Genomic DNA, 19,845 nt, shown 5'->3' on the forward strand with positions numbered 1-19,845 from the left:
CCATCTCTAGAACGGGCTCTCCACACGTGGGCAAGAGTCCCACACCCAGCCTCTCCAGACTCACATCTTTACAGTTTAACAAACTCAGCAGAAAGAATCATCGTTCCTAATAGTAGGTGCTTAAAAGCCCTGGAAGGACTTTGGTTGACCTTGCCTGGCCACGTGCCTATCCCTGAACTGGTAAGGGCCAAGCCTCGGTCACATGTCCATCCCTGTGCAAGTCCCTAACTTAAGCACACAGAAAAGGTAGGTTCTGTTCCCAGGAAGGTGGGAGAAGGGATGCAGAACCAAGAACAATGAATTTCCCATTTGACAGATGAGGGAAGAGAGCAGTGGTGTGACAGTTTAATAGTCACACGTGGAGAACCTGGAGGCCCTCCCATCTGGTTTCACTTCTTTGGTTAAATTAACTACATCTTACATCTTTTAAGGCTTTAGAGTCCTTACCTCCACAATGGGAATAACTGAAGATAAAGGCCAAGAAATGAAAAAGCATGGCAATAATACTCCCCTCCTCAAAGTCCTGGTGGTTGAAGTGAGCACTGGGTGAGGTAAAACACATGAAACGCTTAGCACGGGGCCTGGCCCGCAGCAAGCCTGCAGTAAAGGAGGCCATTATCATTACTGACTAAGCCACCTTAACACGTACGGAGCTGATAAGTGACCTACCTTCTGACTCCTGGGGCAGGCTTCCATCCAACGAGGGAGGCAGGGGGAGGGTAGCACACGCTGATGTCCTCTTCTCCTGTCTGTTGCAGAGTGAAGCAGCATGGACGCCGTCAGCCAGGCCCCCATGGAAGCCGTGCTCCCCAAGCACATCCTGGACATCTGGGTCATTGTCCTCATCATCCTGGCCACCATTGTCATCATGACGTCCTTGTTGCTGTGCCCGGCCACTGCGGTCATCATCTATCGCATGCGGACTCATCCCGTCCTCAGTGGCGCTGTCTGAGAACCTCCCAAGAGGGGCAGGTGAAGGATGAGGACAGCGTCCCCTCCCCCAGCTTCTTTCCCTTCCTCAGAAAAGCAGCAGGAAGGACTTCGGAGCGTAGACTTTGGAGTCTGATCTGTGAGGAGACCTGAGTCTTGGTTTTGATCCTGCCACTGGCCAGCTGCGTGAGTTCGGTGAAGGGACCTAATTCTCTGAGTTCCAGGTTCCTTATCTTCCAAATGGGGAGCGTGATCCCTGCCCGTCCTACCTCATGGGGTGGTGAGAACCAATGACCTAGCGGAGGTTAAAGCTGTTGGTGAGCAGATACGCAGGTGTTATCACTGAATGCTGAGAAGCTTTGAAGAACCAAAGACCCTAATTGCTGATGAGGGCCTTCAAGGGAGACATGGGCAGAGCAGCCTTTGCCAGTGCCCCTCAGGTGCAACCAAGCAAAGGCACCCTGTCCTCGTTCCAAGGGACCAACAGCATGTGGCTCAAAGTTACTGTCTTTGAGGTGCCACCCCCTCGAGTTTTCTAATTTGGGAGGGAACTGAGCATAGCAGGAGGAGGGAGATGGGTGGATCTTCCCAGGATGCCAGAATCTCTGCCCCTGTGCAGTCTGGAGGGGGCCCTGCCATTTCTTGGCAATGCCAAGGGAGCTGGGCCGATGGCTTCTTTCTCCACTGGAGTCCCATGGCTTTGACACTCAGTGGGTGTTGGCAGATGCAGGGTGGCTGAGATCCCTGGCCAGCTTTCAGGCCCTCCAGCCCCATCCCCTGTGTCCCCCTCTCCCCCAGCTCCTGCTATAATTAGCTCCGCCGCATGGTGTGTCCTCCCTTCACTCCCTCCCACCAGCACTGCAACCATTCCAAGATACAGACTTATATTTTAAGAGATGTTCCCAGCACTTTTGGAACTAACTCAAACAACAATGTTTATTTTAAACGCTAAAATTTATATTTATATGTATAGAGAGATTTCTGGACCACTCAAGCTCTTTGACTAAAATCAGGAGCATGGGGGGGATTTATTAAGTTATGTAAGAAGACAGCACAGATACCAGGATGCTATTGTGTGAAAACAAAGCTTTACTTTGATCTGATTTCATTGATGTACACAACTAATTTCCAGTAAAGTGCTAGAATGAGCACGTCTGAAGTCTTTCTTTGTAAAGAGTACCTATTAAACTCAGCAAGAGGATTTCACTAAGTTTATGACCATAGGGGTCGATTGAATATAGGAACAGAAAGGGAAAGAGGGCAATCAAATCGACTTCCAGGGTTCAGTGAGGTGGTGGATAGCTGTGCAGTTTACACAGACCTAGAATGCAGGGGGAAGAACAGATTTTGGAAGTAAGATGATGAATTTAGTATCGGGTTTAGTATGTTGAGTTTGAGGTGCTTGTGATATTCACGTAGACACTTTAAGGATGCAATTGGAAACCTGGTCTGTTCCTTGGGAAAGATTTTATGGCTGGAGTTACGTTTTGGGGGATTATCTGCATACAGTAGATATGCCACCCACGGGGACAGGAACACCCTGGCAGAGTGTGCAGACTGGGAGGAGTGAGGGGCTGATGCAGAACTTGGAAAGTGCTAAAGAGGAGTGGAAGGGGAAGAGAGGGGAAAAGCCAAAGCAAGGAGACTGAAAAGGTCATGTGATACGAACTGATCATGAGAGGGACGCAGTCGTACTTTGTGAGCGAAGGAAGGATGGGAAGTTAGGAAGTGGAGACAGTGGGAACAGACAACAATTTCCAGAAATAGAACTGTAGTACAGAGGTAAGCGAGGAGGGTTTCAGGAAAACTGGTGGGACAGAGATATGTGATGAGATTCTGATTGGTTTCTCAGCATCTATTCCAACTTTTTTCCCCCCCTAATATGCCTTCCCAGGGGGCAGAGGCTGGAAAGTGGAAAACTATACTGAACATGAAACACTCCCATTTGCTTAACTAAACTTTAGCCAGAGAGTCATATGTGATTTAGGTTATGCTAATCAGATGCATGCATTAGAGGCTGAGCCTGGAGCCTAACTGAGGTGGGAGAGAGACCGCAAGGTGTGAGGCGTTCATGATGCTGCTGTGAATCCAAGCAGCAGCAGCAGGCTGGGAACCGCTGGAGGTGGGTCGAGGCTGCGTGTGCTGCCCAGCCTTTCTGAGTCTGATTCCCGGTCTGTAGAGTGGAGGGTATCAGAATTAAATGAGAAAAATCCTTCCATGGTTTTAAGGTGGGTGAGCATAAAGACTTTCAGGCAGTCCACCAGATGGCGAAACAACTCTGTCTTCAGATGGAACAATTAGCTCATAGAAGTTTCCAGAATCAATCCTATCACCACATTCCTAGCAGCTCGAGCTTCAGACACTCTGGAGGTAACACAGGGACTGTCCAGTCCAGCCTCCCCTGTAATGAAGGACTCCCCTCTTTAATGGTGGGGTTTCCACTTGGTGCCTCCTTGGCATTTCCCTGTGTGGCCCTAGGCCGCCTGTGTCAGATTCGCCCAGGAGCACTTGCTTCACAAGTACCGCAGTGAGCAGGTGAAAATCCGGAGAGCCATGTGCCGATGAAAAGGAGCCCCATCTTGCTGAAACCCCCCCTTGATAGCTGTTCTGTTAGAATTCTCCCTTCAGCAAGAGAAGTTGAGACCCACGCCAGCTCAGCCCTCTTGGGGCCACACTGAAGAGATCAGCTCCTTTTTCCTTGTGACAGCGTCTGGACATTTTGAAGACAGCTGTCATAACCGACCTCATCCCATCATCTTCTCCAAGTGGAAATTCACACTTTGCATTATGCTGTCACCCTCCCTCCCTCCCTTTCCGGGAGACAGTATAGCGAGAGACTAAGAGCAGGGGCCTGAAGAATCTTTATTAGCTTTGTGATTGTGGGGAAGTAACATCAACTCTTTGAGCCTCAGTTTCCTCACATGTAAGACAGATATAAAATTAAACTTAGCACACAGAATTGTTATGAGTACTAAATGGGGTCACAAATGCAAGGTGAAAAGGTAGAATACAGCAAATGCTCAATAAATGTTATCTGTATTAATGAGTCTGTTTCTCCACCTGTCAGATGGTTGTGACAGCTACTTCTGAGTGTGGGGAGAATTAAATGAGGTAATATAAGTAAAGGATTTGGCCCGTGTCTGACTCAGGAGTTTCTCAATAATGTAAAAACAGCGCAGGGCTATGATCCTAATGGGGTGCGATTTTAAAAAATGACTAGTTAGAGCAGTGAGATTAGCACAAAACTTCCCTCCTGGCACCCTCTGGGATCGGCACTAAATTCACAAAGGGCCTTAGAACTAGCTTAAAAGTTGTACCTCTTCTCCTTTCAGTAATTATTTCCTAACTGAGTCATAATTATTTAATAAAACACAAAGTTTTCAGTTTTAAGTTTTACTTCTTCACGGAAATTGCCTTCGAAACTTTGAAGAGTGCAAAAACCCATTTAAAATCCTTCAGTAAGACAAAACTTGAATCAGGTCTTTACATAATTCTTGCTAAAGAGCGAGAATGGAAATGGGGTTGTGGGAAGACGTAATGATAATAATAAATTTCCCTGTGAACCCTTAATCCCAACAGTTGAAGAAGCAACTTTTAAATCGCCCAAATCAGACAAATAATTTAACTGAGGGGTATGGAAGGCTTTTCAGTTCCCATAAAGATTTACACGCTAGAAAAAAAGCTTCTGTGTTAGTCGATCTCTAACTCTATTTATCAAAATCATAAAAGTCATTGCACATATTTACATTTGGGCAGCTTCCATTACACAGTGAATTGTTGACATGCACAAACTTTCGAGTTAAGCAGACCGAATTCCCATCTGGCTCCACCAGCGTGTTCTTTTGAAAGTAGCTGTCTCGGAGCCTCACTGCCCTCATTTATAAAAGGGAACATCGTGTTTATCTCTGCAGGGACACTGGATGGATTAAGGGAGGCTCTGTACCTAAAATATTTAGAGAGCCCAGCCTGTGGTGAGTATACGTCATGCTTATGTTACCTAAAAACACAGGCGGGTCATCAGCTCTGTCTTAGAGAATGTAGACACGAGCAGGGCAGATCTCTGGATTGGTCACGCTAGGTTGGTTTCACCCGAACACCTCAGGAAACATTCCCAGGGCACCAGCAGGAGAATGGAAAGGGGGAGCAGACTGGGGTGGGAGTGGGTAAGAGACAGCTCTTCTGTGTTCCTGGACTCAGTTCCAATGTGTGTGTGTGTGCAGGCTTCCCTGCACCAACAAGCAACTCTCAGACATGAGCAAGTGTCTAAGAATGCAACTCAGTTCTGACACTATCTACCTGGGACTAGCATCAAATTCTGCAGGTAAAGGGCTCAGCCCCATGAGACCACACTCTATTTCAAATGCCAGTTGCTAACCGATTGGTTATAAATCAAGAGTTTTCCACAACCTCCTCCTTGGGTTCAATTAATTGGCTAGAACAGCTCACAGACCTCAGGAAACACATTTACTCCCTACATTGCCCATTTCTTACAAAGGATATTAAAGGATAAGAATCACCAGCCAGATGAGGAGACACACAGGGTGAGGTCCTGAACAAAGGGGCTTCTGTCCTCATGGAGTTTGGGGCTGGGTGCTGTGGGAAGTGAAAACATTATGGTTCTCTAGCCCAGAAGCTTTCCAAACCCCCTCCTTTTGGGTTTTTGTGGAGGCTTCATTACATAGACGGGATTGATTAACTCACAGACCACTGGTGATTGGTGGGACTGAAAGTCCCACCCCTGGCGTTGGTTCCCCTGGCAACCAGCCCTCATCCTTAAGCGCTTTCCAAAAGTCACCTCATGAACATAACCCAGTTGTGGTGAAAGGGATTTGTTATGAATAACAAGACACATGTTTCACCTTTATGACTTTGAAAAGTTTTCAGGAGCTGAGAACAAGAGACCAAAAATTGTAACAAAAGAGCATTTCTCTCATTGCTTAGGGAATTCCAAGGGTCTGGGGAGCTGTGAGCCAGAACTGTGGATGAAGGCCAAATACACATGAGAAATATATTTTGGTCAACTGAATGACCAAATATATATATTTCTTACAAACCACAATATCACAACAGCTAAACAGTCTGAGGAGATATTAGGGTAAGTCGAGCTGGCTAAAGCCAAGTTGGAGGACTGTGATTGGTGTGTGTTAGGATTCCTTACTGAGGTTTTGATTTGTGATGTGGGCTGGGCCACGGGGTCAGCCTCCATTTTGTGGGTCCCACTATATGAATTAACTTTAGCACGACAGTGTAGAGAATATGTTGTATCAAAATTTTAAATTGTTATTAGTGGCTTTAGAGTTTCCACCACTGAAGTTTTTATACTTCTGATTACTTTTAAACAAGATTTGCACCTCAGAAAACATATTTAAAATTTTGTTGTTGTTGTTGTTGTTGTTGTTAGAAAAATTCCCATATAAATGCTGCTGTCTCATCATATACAGCAATTTTTCGGGTCATGTATAATAAAGAATAGATATCTACTCTGAAGTGAAGGTATTTTGTGTTCTATGAATTGAACAGCAATTGGACAAAGAATGATTTATGGAATCTCTGAACATCAGGGCAGTAGATAATTCTGAAGTACTTTTTCTTTTCCCATATTTAGTACTAAATTATTTTGAATTTATAGAAAGTTAAGCTAAATAAACCACAACTTTTCATCTTGTTGCAAGAAGCCTGACAATTTAAAAAGGGACTAATACTCTTTCTCCATGTAACGGGTTGAATGGTGGCCCCTCAAAGATGTATCCACTTCCTAATTCTCTGAACCTATGAATGTGAACTTACTTGGGGAAAAGGTGTTTTTAATGTCATTAAGGATTCTGAGATAAAGAGATCACCCTGGGTTATTCGTGTGGGCACTAAACGCAATGACAAGCATCTTTATAAAAGACACACAGAGGAGAGACACACAGACAAAAGAGGAAGAGGCAACGTGACCACGGAGGCAGAGCCTGGAGTGATGTGGCCACAAGCTAAGGAATGCTCAGAGCCACCAAAAGATAGAAGAGCCAAGCAATTCATTGTCCTCCAGAGCCTTTGGAGGGAGTGTGGCCTTGCTGACACCTTAATTTCAGGCCTCTGGCACCCAAAACTGTGGGAGATAGTGTTCTCTTGTTTTCAGCCACTGAGTCTGTGGTAATTTGTGAAGGCAGCTCTAGTGAAAGGGAGCAGGACACTGTGGCCCCCTGCTACCCCCCCAAAGGCCTGCCTCTTGTTTCTAGAAAAGCTGGTCTCCCAGGCCTCCCTGAGTCACAGAGGAGCAGGCTCAAGCAGTTGGTTAGGACAAGCCTACAGGCACTAGGGGATGGCAACGACTCTGACCATCTGATCTCAACAATTAACTGAGATTATTTCTTCATTTCCCTTTAAAAGTTTCGTGTCTGAATAGACTCTTTGGAGATAGTTTTTTTGGGGGGAGGGGTGCTGGGTCCACCAGATTGCAAGCACCTTTCCTTTTTGTTACCAAGGCTGTTGACCCAGGATCATACCCCTGCCCCTCCCTCAAATAGAAACCAATTATTCTTATCTAAGTCTCAGGAGGCAGCTGCAGAGAAGAAACAAGAACTGGTTAGAACCCACAGAGTTCAAGACGGTGGAGGATTTGATTTCCAGCAGGCCTTGAACCTCATTATATGCTCAGTGTAATGATTAACATGCTAACTGACACAATACCAGTGCCATGACAGTTGACAATTGTCATGACAACTGGAAAAGCACATAGAAGGACCGAAAAGCTTGAACAAGGACTGACTGGTTCCATCACACCCGGAAGGAGGAACTGAAGGCAGAAGTGTCCCATAAAAGTCCACATGGCCCAACTCGGGCCAGAGCTGCCTCTATGGGCCATCTTGGCGGGCCCACTCTTGGCTCCCCACTCGAGTGCTTCTTTTCCCTGCTTGAGTGCTTTTCTTTCCTTCTCCCTGCTCAAGCCCTTTCCTTCTTTTCCCTCTTTTGAGAAATAAAAGCAGTTTCCCTCTGTCCCTCTGCCTCAGCTGTGAGTTCTTTCCAGCCAGCAGGCAAGGCCCCACACTTTGGCGGGCCTCCTAAATGAGGGGTCTTAGTATCCGGTAACACGAGGAAACCAATACACTTGGTAAATTGATGTGGGACGGACAGCAAAGTTATTCAGCAACTGCATGAATGAATTAAAACTTCTAAAGCATGAACATTACTGGATAAGGAGAAATAACACGATACACACTGGAAAGGTAGAGAAAAAGCAAAGGCAGGGGAAAAGAGAGAAAAGGAAGGTTGGTAACCAGCTAAGGAGGGAGACCAAAGACTTGTCAGATTTCCAGGAAGAGTATACACTGTCGGGGCCCAGGGCAGGCCACCCCTAAATATGCCACAGTGACATATAGGTTACTTTGAATTATTTAAGAAATGGCTAACACAGGAGGGACACTTTGAGCCTCCTCTTTGTCTTACTGAAAGCAGGAAATAAATCTCCCACATGAAAGGTGCCCTTTCTGAATCTGGGGGTAAAAGGACATCCTTTTATCGAGAGAGAGGGAATTCAGACCAAGAAGCCTGCATGAACAATCTCGTTACATTTTTACTACCCCAAGCCCAAATTCTACTTAGATCTTCATTAATTAAGCACCCAAACCCTAAATTTCTTTGTCCTGTCAATGTCTCACAAATTTATTCCTTGTCTAAAAGTATAAAAGCTGCCTGCTTTGGCCACTTTTTAGGTTTCTGTGAGACCTCCATGTGCATGAATTAAGATTTCTTTTTCTCCTGTTACTTGGTCTTGTGTCAATTTTATTATTAGTCCAACAAAAATTCAAGAAGGATGGAGGGGGAAATTTTCCCTCTGTCACAGAACTGAAGAGAAACAGACAATAAACACACTTTTTATCAATTTCAGGGAATTACTTTGTCTTCTCATATTGTACTTATATGCCTTTGTGTATGTGTAATTAAGTAAATATTTTATCTTAGACACAGCCTCCCAGAGAAAGTTCTTGGAAGAGAGGCACTATTTTGATATTTTCATCAGAAATATTAAGTCAGGAGAATGGAAGAGCCTCAGTGAAAACCAGTAGCTTAAGCATGGAGGTCTGCAGAACTCAGCATCTCAAGAAGAAGAGATAATGGAAAAGAATGTAGTCACCAGAAAAGAGCCCAAGAAACCATCTAAGAGTTGGGGGTTTTCACAGATGCTTAAGAAAGGTTAGCTGTATGGAATAAGAAGGACTGCATCCTTCTCATTGCAGTCAAGATTTTTTTTTTTAGGCATGATTTTTATTTTTTATTTTTTTAATTTTTTAACTAAAATGATGGTTTTTAATGGGAACCAGAGGTATGGTTACAATTATATAGTCTGACACAAAAAACCCATGGGTGATCAGGAATTGGAAGGCTACAAAATAACGAGGGTAACACTGGGTACAGGAAAAAAAGCTGCTCTGGAACATCAGAAGCCAGGCTAATATGGCCTCTCCCTGTGATCCTGTCCGTGCTCACCCCTGGAGTCCTTCTTGCCAGGGCCAAAGCCGCCTCTGTCCCCACCACCCCAGCCCCCTCGGAAGCCTCCAGTCCCCTCCTCGGCCTCGGTAGCCACCCCGATCATAGCCTCCTCTGCCACCATGATGATCATCTCCGTAGCTACCCCTATGTGGGAGCCTCCTGGTCCCCATCCTGGGCCATCTGGTGTAGGGGCCTTAAACTGGTTGCATTCATTCCTCCAAGAAAAGTTCATGTTCTCATATGTAGGATTAGGACACTTCCAGTCCCCAGCTCACTGCTGTCCTCCACCGCCACCACTACCACTGGGGAATCCTCCTCGGCTGCCACCACCACTGCCACCACCTCCATAGCCTCCACAGCCCATGGGTTCTCCTCGCCCTCGGCCTCCACAACCATTGCCCACAACCTCCCAGTTAAAGTCTGCTAGTTGAGTAGCAAATGAAACCTTAATGGGATTCCCAGAGAATCATCATCAAACCAGTCAACAGCTGCTTTAGCAGAAGGTGGGTCATCAAATGATACCGTTGCCTCACCCTTCAGCTTGCCTGTTTCCCTGTCTGTGTACAGATTAATCATGGGCTGTCCCGTTTTCTTATTTGTCTTAATGATACCAATCTGCTTGAAGTAGTCAGCCACAGACTCAACAGTAACATTCTCGCCCAGGCCTTGTTGTTGTCTGAATTATCCAGTTCAGAGTCGTGACGTGATCCTTGGTCCCGAGGACCACCAAATTTATTGAAGCCACCACGGTCACTTCCGGCCATGCCGCCTCTGCCTCCATGACCACCTCCACGACCTCTGGGTTCATAGCCACCACCGCTGCGGTTGTAACCGCCACTGCCCTGGCGGCGGCCCCCACGGTCCTGCTGGCCTCCCCCGTAGCCACCGCCGCCACCACTCTGGTCCTGACCGCCGTAACTGCCGCCACCACCACTCACGGAGGACTGATCTTGGCCGTAGCCACCTCCACCATCCCCTCCACCACCCCCGCTGCTGTTGTACTGGTTCTGCTGTCCATAGCCCTGAGGGGGGTTATGCTGCTGTCCACCATAGCCAGGCTGCTGGCCACAGCCCCTGCTCTGAGAACCGCCATCGTAGCTTCCTGAGGTGCTACTAGGAGCTGGCTGGGGGCCATAGCCAGGGTATGAGGACTGCTGCCCGTAAGACGACTGAGAACTTTGGCTGCTGCCATAGCCACTAGCTGAGCCATACCCCTGGGGAGCTGACTGTGTGCCACAGCCTGTGTTCTGCGTCTGTCCATAAGAACCACCATAGCTGCTCTGGCCATCGCCTGAAGTGTCCGGTGACTGGCCATAACCACTGTAACTCTGCTGTCCGTAGGGCTGACTGCTCTGCTGGGAACAGCCCTGCCCAGGCTGGGTAGGGCAGGCCCCATAGCTCTGGGCTGCTTGTTGGCTATAGCCGTTTGAGGCCATATCTGCACACGCGTACACTGGAGAAGTGAGTAAGATTAAACATGAGGAGGAATACAGCTGGGTATATGAAAACACTTCAGTCGCTGTGTAGAGGTGGGGAGCAGACATTTTTTATGTGGCTCCAATGGGCAGAGCTGGCTAGGGTTATTGGGAGTATCTCTAAGGAACTTTCAAGCACAGAGCCCTCTAACATGAACGGGCAGCTTCTGTAGGAGCTGTGCTATTAGGCTGAGGTTAACCACGGTATGTGATGTTATGAAAAGGATTCCTGAAAGTCAGGCATGCAAAAGATGTGAGGAGTCAGAACCAGTTAAGTTTCTTGTTCCCTTTCAATTTTGGGTTTTTGGTTCCAGGACTCTTAATAATACAAACCTTAGTTTGCTAAGAACATCATGTACTTCCGGAGTGCTAACTTGAATTGATGGTAAACTGCTCAGTTTGAAAAGGAGCCACACTGACTTCTGGTCGGCATAATTTTCGTTCACTGGTTTTTGACCAGTTGGGAAGAAAACTAACACTCAAAGTGTTCACAAATACATATATTTCCCCTACTGACAACAGAAATTCACAGTTCTAGAGTCTGGAAGTCTGAAATCAAGGTGTTGCCAGGGCCATGTTCTCTCTGAAGGCTCTGGAGCAGAATCCTTGTCTCTTTTTAGATTCAGGTGGCTCCTGACCATCTTTGGTGCTCCTTGACTTGCAGACATCCTCCAATCTCTGCCTCCACCTTCACATTGCCACCTTCTGTGTCTCGGTGTGTCCTTTCTTCTTCTAATAAAACCACCAGTCAATGGATTTAGGGCTCACCACCATAATTCTCTGTCTGGATTCTGTCTTTGAGATGTATCCATGTTATTGCATGTGTCAGTGGTTCATTTTTTATGTTGCTGAGAAATACTCTACTGGAGGAACATGCTATAATCTGTTCAGTCATTTTACTGTTTATGCACATTTATGTTGGTTCCCCTTTTGGAGCTATTATGAACAGGGCTGCTAACATTCTTGCTGGAATCTTTTTGTGAACATGCTTTAATTTTTCTTGGATAAATGCCTGAGTGGAACTGTTTGGTCATAGGGTAAGATGTAAATTTAATTATATAACCAACTGCCAGACAGATCTTCGAAGTGGCTGTATGTCTTATATTCCCACCAGCAACGTATGAGTGTTCCAGTTGAGTTACATCCTTGTCAACATTTGGTGTAGTCAGTCTTTATTTTCGTCATTGCTTTTATAAATTCTGTGAAATGCTATATCATTGTGGGTCTAATTTGCATTTCTCTGGTAAAGATATTTAGCACCTTTTCATGAGTTAATTGGCAAACTACTGTTGTTTTTTTTCTGAAGTATATGTTCAAGTCTTCTGCCTATTTTTAAAAATTGGGCTTTTTGTTGATTGGTAGGTATTCTTTGTATAGACTCGTGTGAGTTCTTTGTTAGATACGTGTTTTGCAAATGTTTTCTCTCAGCCTTGTCTTGTAATTTTAAAATGCTGTCTTGATTAGTGGACATTCCTAATTTTGATAAAGCCTAACTGAACAGCAATTTTCCTTTTATGGGTCCTGCTTTTTGTGTTCTGTCTGAGAAATCTCTCTCCATCTGCTATGTTTTCTTTTAGAAGGTTTAGGATGATGGTTTTCCACTGAGGTCTGTGATCCATCTCAAATTATACCTTGAAGTTGTATAAATCTTCCAACTTCTTTAAAATTATTTTGGCTTTTCTACATCTTTTGCATTTTTATATAAAATCAGGAATCAATACCTTAAAAACCCCAGCCAGAATTTTGATTGGGATTACACTCAACCCTGCTCTTCTCCCTGGGTCCTCTCACGGAGTGTGGGATGCACAAGTCCCTCTGCTGCCAGCAACTGAATGCTGGATTCTGCAGAGATGGGGACCTAGAGACAGGGGGCTTTTCCCCTTTTGTGTCAGTTGAGAACAGTTTCACCAAATGAAAGCTGTTTAAGCAACATCCGTGCCAGGCCTGTAGTGTTTATAAGTGAATGTCTCTGGCATTTTTTTAAAAGGGCTGGTTTTCTTCACTGTGCTTGGAGAGAACCCAGAAGAAACATGTGACCCCACCCTATTATCTCTAAGGGTCCTTAGACTTCGGTGTATCAAATTGAGACCCCAGACTGAAGATATAAATCATTCCATGCCCCTCCTGGTCTTTCCCCAGGGCTCTCTCGCTGCAGCTTACCACCCCACCAGGAGGACACCTGCTAGTCCCTGAGCCCAGCACTGGAAGGTGCTCAAGGGCCACCCCTGTCGTTAAGTGTGTTTGGCAGCAGTAGCTGCTGCAGGTTTTCTGTCCTATGCACCAAAGTCCAAGCCACCCCTCATTCTTCCTTGGAGATGGGAGGACTCACTTCTCTTTTTGTATTTTTTGCTGGTTGTGTCCAGAGACGTAGGTCCAGAGGGGCTGGCTGGAGAGTGGCTGGTGGCAGAGTTATCTCCCTGAGTCTGTAAGCTCAGCTCAGTACCTGCATTCCTTCACTTTCAGGAGCCTGGGAACAGCTCTCAGCAGAGGGTCAATGCTATTCTTGTCTACGTCCAGAATAAGCTCAATGACTCCTATATGATCACCTGGGGAAAACAGTCTTTTACATAAATTCCCCGAATGTGCTGAATTTTGGATACTGAATTTTCTGGGGAGGGTACACTTAACACAAAGGATCCTTGGCCACCCCCTGCATCAAGCAGCCACGGTGACCATCGAGGAGTTGAATTATTTCAGCCAGGCCTGTGAGCCAGGCCTGTCATTTCATGTAAGGACATAAAGTTACTTTTCTAATTCTGTGGATTTTTGTGAAATTAAAGTTTCATTACTGTGGATAATAACATAACACAAAGATCTTAACTGCAGTATATTCACTAGACCTGATCAGATGGTGAATGTCCAGCTACTGATGGGAAGGTCGGGGGGCAGGGGCTCTCAGTCATGCTGACAGATTTGGCTCTTAAAATAGAAGTCAATTCACCTATAATCGGAATCCTGGAAAACAGTAGCCTCCGAGAGGAATTACCACAGTGTTCAGGTCAGAGAGAGGTTGGGATGAAGCCATGTGTCAATCTCGCTCTGAGCAGGGAAGAGTGCAATAATTAAAATTGGTGGAGGCAAGAGACCAGCCCCCAAATATGAGTGGTTGGGGGGAGGTGGTGGACTCAGAGGTGGACATGGGCACGAAGGGGAGAGAGATCATCTCGTATCTGTAGATACTTCTGAGCCTCCCGTATGTCAGTATGTCTGTAAATGTCCCACTATGTTATTATCCTCTCCACTTCTTCTAGCAGTTTCTCTTTAATTTTATATCTCTAATTCTCATTTTCATTTAACTCCTGAAGTTTTGGATCTGCTACGTTTTTTTCAACTCATGTTCATTGATAAGCAGTGTGATGTAGTGGCTGAGAACACGGACCCATGAACTAGACCACCTGCTTTCATCCACGGGTTACTCCAGCTATTAGCTGTGATCCTCGGGCAACTTACTTAACCTCTCTGAGCCTCAGTTTCATCATCTGTAAAATAAAAATGATGCTATTAATAGTACAAGACTCTCTAGGTTGTATGTGAATACTAAGTGAGATATATACATAAAGGGATTTAGAAGAATGATAGTAGTTTCTATATAAGTGTTTGTGATTTACTATTACATACACTACTTGTCATTTTCTAGGAACTCAAACAGTTCTGGCTGCATTATTACTTTGTTCGGTTATTGAAAACAAAGAATGCCTTTCTGTTTGTGAATCACCTTTATGCAAAGGAAGTACCCCAGGACAGCAATTTTGGTGGCAGTGTTAAAAGAGTAGTAGCCGGAAATAGGAGAAAGAAGGAAGACACTGAATTTATTTTGATCTTAAAACACCAGGGAAAAACATGAGCGCAGAGCGCAGGGCGGTGGGCCCATGACTCTATGACTGCTGTGCTCCCTGGCTCTCTCCATCTCCCTCCCACTTCCTCTCCTCTGACTCTATTCCTCTCTCCTCTCTGTTATCTTCTACTTTATCTACATTTCCCCCATCTTAATAAACTGCTGGAATTCCTAAATAAATAAGCTCATTCATTTACTGAGTGCTAACCAAGTGTTAAGAATCAAGCAAAGTGCTCAAAACATAATTACAAACAGGACTAGGCTTTGTGCTCCTCTCCCCCTCCCCACTCATGAAAAGAATCTAAAGAGGGTAGACAGACACGCAGATCAACAGTGGAGATGCAGAGGTATGTATGCCTGGCACTTTATGAAATAGGTATGTGCAAGGACCTGCAGGGGAACAGAGGGCAAGTCTTTGCATGCGAGGGACCACGTGTGGGAAAGCTGTCCACAAAAAAAAAAAAAAAGGGCTCCTGAGTTTTTAAAATTGAGTAGTAATTAACTAGATGGAGACAAGTTGGGAAGGGCATTCTAGGCAGAAGAAACAGCAAGTTTGAAGGCACATATGTATCCAACATCATGGCATGTTTGTACAAAAAGTTACTGGTGCTTTTTGGCTAAAGATCAAAGGAAGCCTGTGAAACTGTGCAAGCAGTGATAGAGTTAGGAAGCTTCAATATTATGAAGTGTTTTATGTTCTAAGTCACAGAGTTATGGTTTTAATCTTTAAGTCGGAGACCAATTATTCATTGACACATAAGCTTAGTGAAATCCGGGCAGCTGCTAATCAGTCCAGTCAAATGCTGCCATGTAGGATGTAGGCTCAGTGTTGCCAGGCCACCCAGATTGTCAGGAGACACTCAGATCCAGAAGGTAGGTAAAATATAATTCTAAAATGTTGGTAACTAAAGTAATGTGTCAATTATCAAGAGATCCAAACCAAATTTCATCTCTGTTAGGTAGTAGGAGCCACTGAAAAGCTTAAGCTTTTAGAAGATTACCTGGGGTACCGCATGGGAAGTATATGTATTCTGTGGCCAGGGTGGCAGCGGGTTGGTCAGTGAGGAGAGCACGCTGTAATCCTGGAAGGAGTTCAGTGGCAGTGGGAATGGGAAGATGGAGACACTGTATAGTGATGATCGAAGATCATTTGTTGACTTATCACCTTGGACTTGAGAGATAACATAGAATAATTTTGAAGGTTTCGGATTATTCAGTTAGATGAGTAAAGGTATATAGTACGCTGAGTTTGGTGGAAAATGAGTTCAGTTGTGGAAAATTTGAATCTCTGGTGGCTTTCATTAATCTGTTCGGAGATGTCCAGTACAGAACTATGTTTGGATCTTATCAAAGAGATCTAGACTAAGAATATAGTTTCTGATTTAGTAACATGTTATTTAAAGCTTTTCATTTAAAAAATTTCATTAGAGGCTACCTATTCTACTTAAGTATTTGTTCCATGAAGAAAGAGAGCCTTGGATGGAGCTACATAAAACCTGACTTTCAGGGAGCATGTGGAGTATCAGAAGCATTGCATAAAACTAAATGACAGATGAAAATCAAGTGAAGCTGACACACAAAATCCAATAATGGACTGATATTTAACAGAGTATAAGTGTCAAATAGCTAATAAAGATGAAGCAACATACAAAGAAAACACCCACTAGTTCTGGCACTACTCAGGTAATTGGTGAACTTAGAAAGAATATTTATAAATATAAATTAATAATAAATATTATTAGGAATGTAAAAGGACTTTAAGAGATGTGGAATTCTCTAAATCCATAGAATAATGTGGAAATTGGACTTCAAGGAGATGGGAAGTGATCCTAGAAGAATGTATGATCTGTGAAAACAATAAATTGGTAAATATGCAGAAACAACTAACAGAAAGTTTTTTATACAATAGTGGTAGTATCATCTAAATACAAGGGACCAGGACAACCTACAGAATGGAAAGGGAAGGGAGGAATGTCAAATAATTGTTTAAAATTAGATGACTTAAGAATGCACGCTAAGAATTCAAGGGTAGACAGACAAAGATTAGAGTGCATAATCTGCAAATCAGAAAAAGAGAGAAGTCGAAGAAGAAAATAAACTCATGCAATTAAAAAAGAAGGGGAAAATATTTAAAATGGTACTAATGGTTAAAAAGTAAAATGGTTAAATGGTAAAACACTAAATATAAAAAAATACTAAAAGGCTAGTGTATTAAACTTACAATTAATAAGACATTAATGGTCAGATTAGATTTTTAAAAACTTGAACTTCATGCTATTTATAATAGCCATGCCCAAAACATATGAACATAGAAAGCTTGAAAATAGCAGGATGGAAAAATATGTATCAGTCAAAGACTAACCAAAACCAAATAGCTGGTGTGACTATTTTATATTACAAAAAATATTTTAAGATGAAACACATCATTAGGCATGGGGGGTAAGTACATAATGACAAAAAATTCTTTTAGAAGATACATCACTTCTAAACCTGTATGTATCTAATAAAATAGCTTTCAAGTTGCTAATGCACAAAGTAATAAAATCACTGAGAGAAACTAAGAAACCCACCATCGGGATGGGATATTTAAACCTACCTTCCAAGTCAAGAAGATTGGAAACACACAAGTAACCGATCTAATGTAGATATGCAGGCATCTACATCTGGCAGTTAAAGAACACACAGTCTTCTCAAGGTTATAAAACACGTTTACAAAAATTGATTCTGCACAAACTGGGTCATAAACTCATCACAAATTTCAAAGAAAAGGCATCATTATAGATCATATTTATTGACCACAAAAAGATGAGTTTAATCCATAATATATTTGCAAATGAAAGGCACATTTATAAATAACCCATGAGTAGTCAAAGAAGAAATCATACTAAATAAAGTATCAATAAATTAATGACTTTGACTAACTCATGGATCAAAAAAATTTTTGGTTTTGTATCTTAATTTATACTCATGAGTTATTATATTAGGAATGGAGAATGCAGAATAACAGCGAGTCCAAACAAAGAAGGTAAGAAACACACAAAAAAATTATTCCAGTAAAAGTAGTGGGAAGGCACTAAGAGTAGATTAAGAAAACAAAGGAAATCAACAAAAATGATTAAGGAAACACAAGTAAAATGGATAGAATCAAGGAATCCAAAAGATGGTTCTTGGACAAGAGAATTTTAAAAAACACATACCAATCCAGTATAGATTAAAACATAATAAGAGACAACCATCAAAAAATTTATATTGATAATTCAACAGCTGAGATGAAATGAATGTTTCTGAGAAACTATAACTTATTAAAATACATCAAGAATAAATTTAAAAACCTAAATAAATGGAAATAATCCTATGACAATTAGTGAAATTGGAAAAATAGTTACTAACTTCTCTTATAGGAGACACAAGTACAGCAAGTTATTTAAGCAATTCTCCAAATTTCAAAGAAGAGTTAATTCCAATCCTTTACAAAATTTCTGAATATATAAAAGGAGGGAACGATATCCCAATTCATTCCATGAGGCTAGTTTAACTTGACAGCAAAGCCAGATGAAGACAGGATAAGAAAGGCACACTGGATTGTCTTTTCACCCATGAATGTAGATACAAGAAATAAAACAAAATACTGGCACGATAAATCCAGCAGTCGTTAGATGTTTTTTTCATTATGACAAACAGACGAACATAAATGTAACTGAAGTCTCACTGGGAGAAGAAAGTAGACAACAAAGCAGAAGAAATATTTGAAAAGATAATGACCACGAATTTTCCAAAAACAATGAAAACTATCAAGGCAAAGGTCGATGTTTGGAAAACCCCAGGCAGAATAAACACTGAGCAGCACAGGCAACAAAACCCCCAAATACCCAACCAAATAAACAACAACTCCACCCACAAATCTAAACTCATTATTTTTGAACTACTGACAACCAATGGTAAAGAGAAAGTCCTGAAGACATTCAGAAAAAAAGACATTACATTAGAGGAATAAAGACAGAAACACATGTCAGAAATGACAAGCGGGAAGACAATGGTGTAACATCTTTAAAGTTCTCAAAACTGCCTACCTAGAATTCTCTTCACAACAAAAATATCTTTCAAAGTCAAGGTGTCAGGAGCTCAGCTGAGCGAGAGAGGGCTGAGCTGCCAGATGCTGGAGGAGCCAATTAAGACAAGGCAAAATGAAAAGAGCAGTCAAGTCTTTAATCACCTACTGTCATCGTACAAGCAAGAGGCGAAACACGAGAAAGCACCGACTTCTCCATTCCGTTTACCCTCACGGAATGGTGCGTCAGTTACCGGTCAAGTGGATTAGCACAGGGGAGGGGGTTGTCTCCCACGGAGGGAGCCCTGATCAGAGAGTTCCTGCAATTTTATGGATCTAGAGGCCAGGGGCAGGGAGCGTAGGGAGGGTTAGACTTGGAAAAGTACTGGGTGCTGAGTCAGTGCGGAGAAGATGGCTTCAAGGTTCAACCTTCTTCCCAACAAAGGGGCTTCAGCAGAAGTGTCTGAGGAAGGCCTCTGCCAAAAGTCTCCAATAAAGATGCCTCCAGAGGCACCTGGACTAGGGATACAGATAAACTAAAGAGCACGGGCGGCCTGGCAGCCTGCGTCATTGACTGCATTTCCCTTCCCAGACTGAGAGGCGCTGGCTGTGCACCAAGCCTGGTGTGGGGAAGGCAGCCAGATAAGGCCATAAAAAATTAACAAACAGAAACCTCAATTAAATAGAGCCGGGAGGCCAGGAGGAGAAGCACTCACGCCCAGCAACACCTGCAAAGCCCAGTAGGAAGGAGACAGCTCTTCCTTCCTGGCAAGGACTCAGCCAATGGAAAGCCAGAGACTCTTTGTTAACTATAGCCTTTCCAACTTCCTCTTCCCCTCTATAAAAGCGTTCTCCTTCTTCTCCACATGGGACTTGGCATGTGGCTCACCATGGTAGCAGATCCCGAACTGCAATTCTCTGCTGATCCTGAATAACCCATCTTTGCTGGAGAAATATCTGGCAGTCTATTTGTTTCAGGTCAACAAAGACTGTGTAACTGTCTACAGCCAGGCCTGAAAAAAAATCACACGTAGGTTTTTAGTCAGGAAGAGGACTCTTTGCAAGGTAAAATAAAGACTCTA

The 19,845-nt window shown here is 43.6% G+C and overlaps 1 protein-coding gene and 1 pseudogene across 1 annotated transcript; one reads left to right on the forward strand and one right to left on the reverse strand.

Moving 5' to 3' along the window:
* The first annotated feature begins 769 nt into the window (after nt 1-769).
* On the forward strand, nt 770-2,081 carry SMIM3 (small integral membrane protein 3). Its single transcript, XM_074360940.1, has one exon. The coding sequence runs from the start codon at nt 770-772 to the stop codon at nt 950-952; it is 183 nt and encodes a 60-aa protein (XP_074217041.1). The 3' UTR covers nt 953-2,081.
* Nucleotides 2,082-7,001: 4,920 nt separating this feature from the next.
* LOC141577109 (uncharacterized) overlaps nt 7,002-19,845 on the reverse strand; it is a 45,930-nt pseudogene continuing 33,086 nt past the window's right edge.

Source organism: Camelus bactrianus, chromosome 3 (assembly GCF_048773025.1).
Source record: "Camelus bactrianus isolate YW-2024 breed Bactrian camel chromosome 3, ASM4877302v1, whole genome shotgun sequence".
Taxonomy (NCBI): domain Eukaryota; kingdom Metazoa; phylum Chordata; class Mammalia; order Artiodactyla; family Camelidae; genus Camelus; species Camelus bactrianus.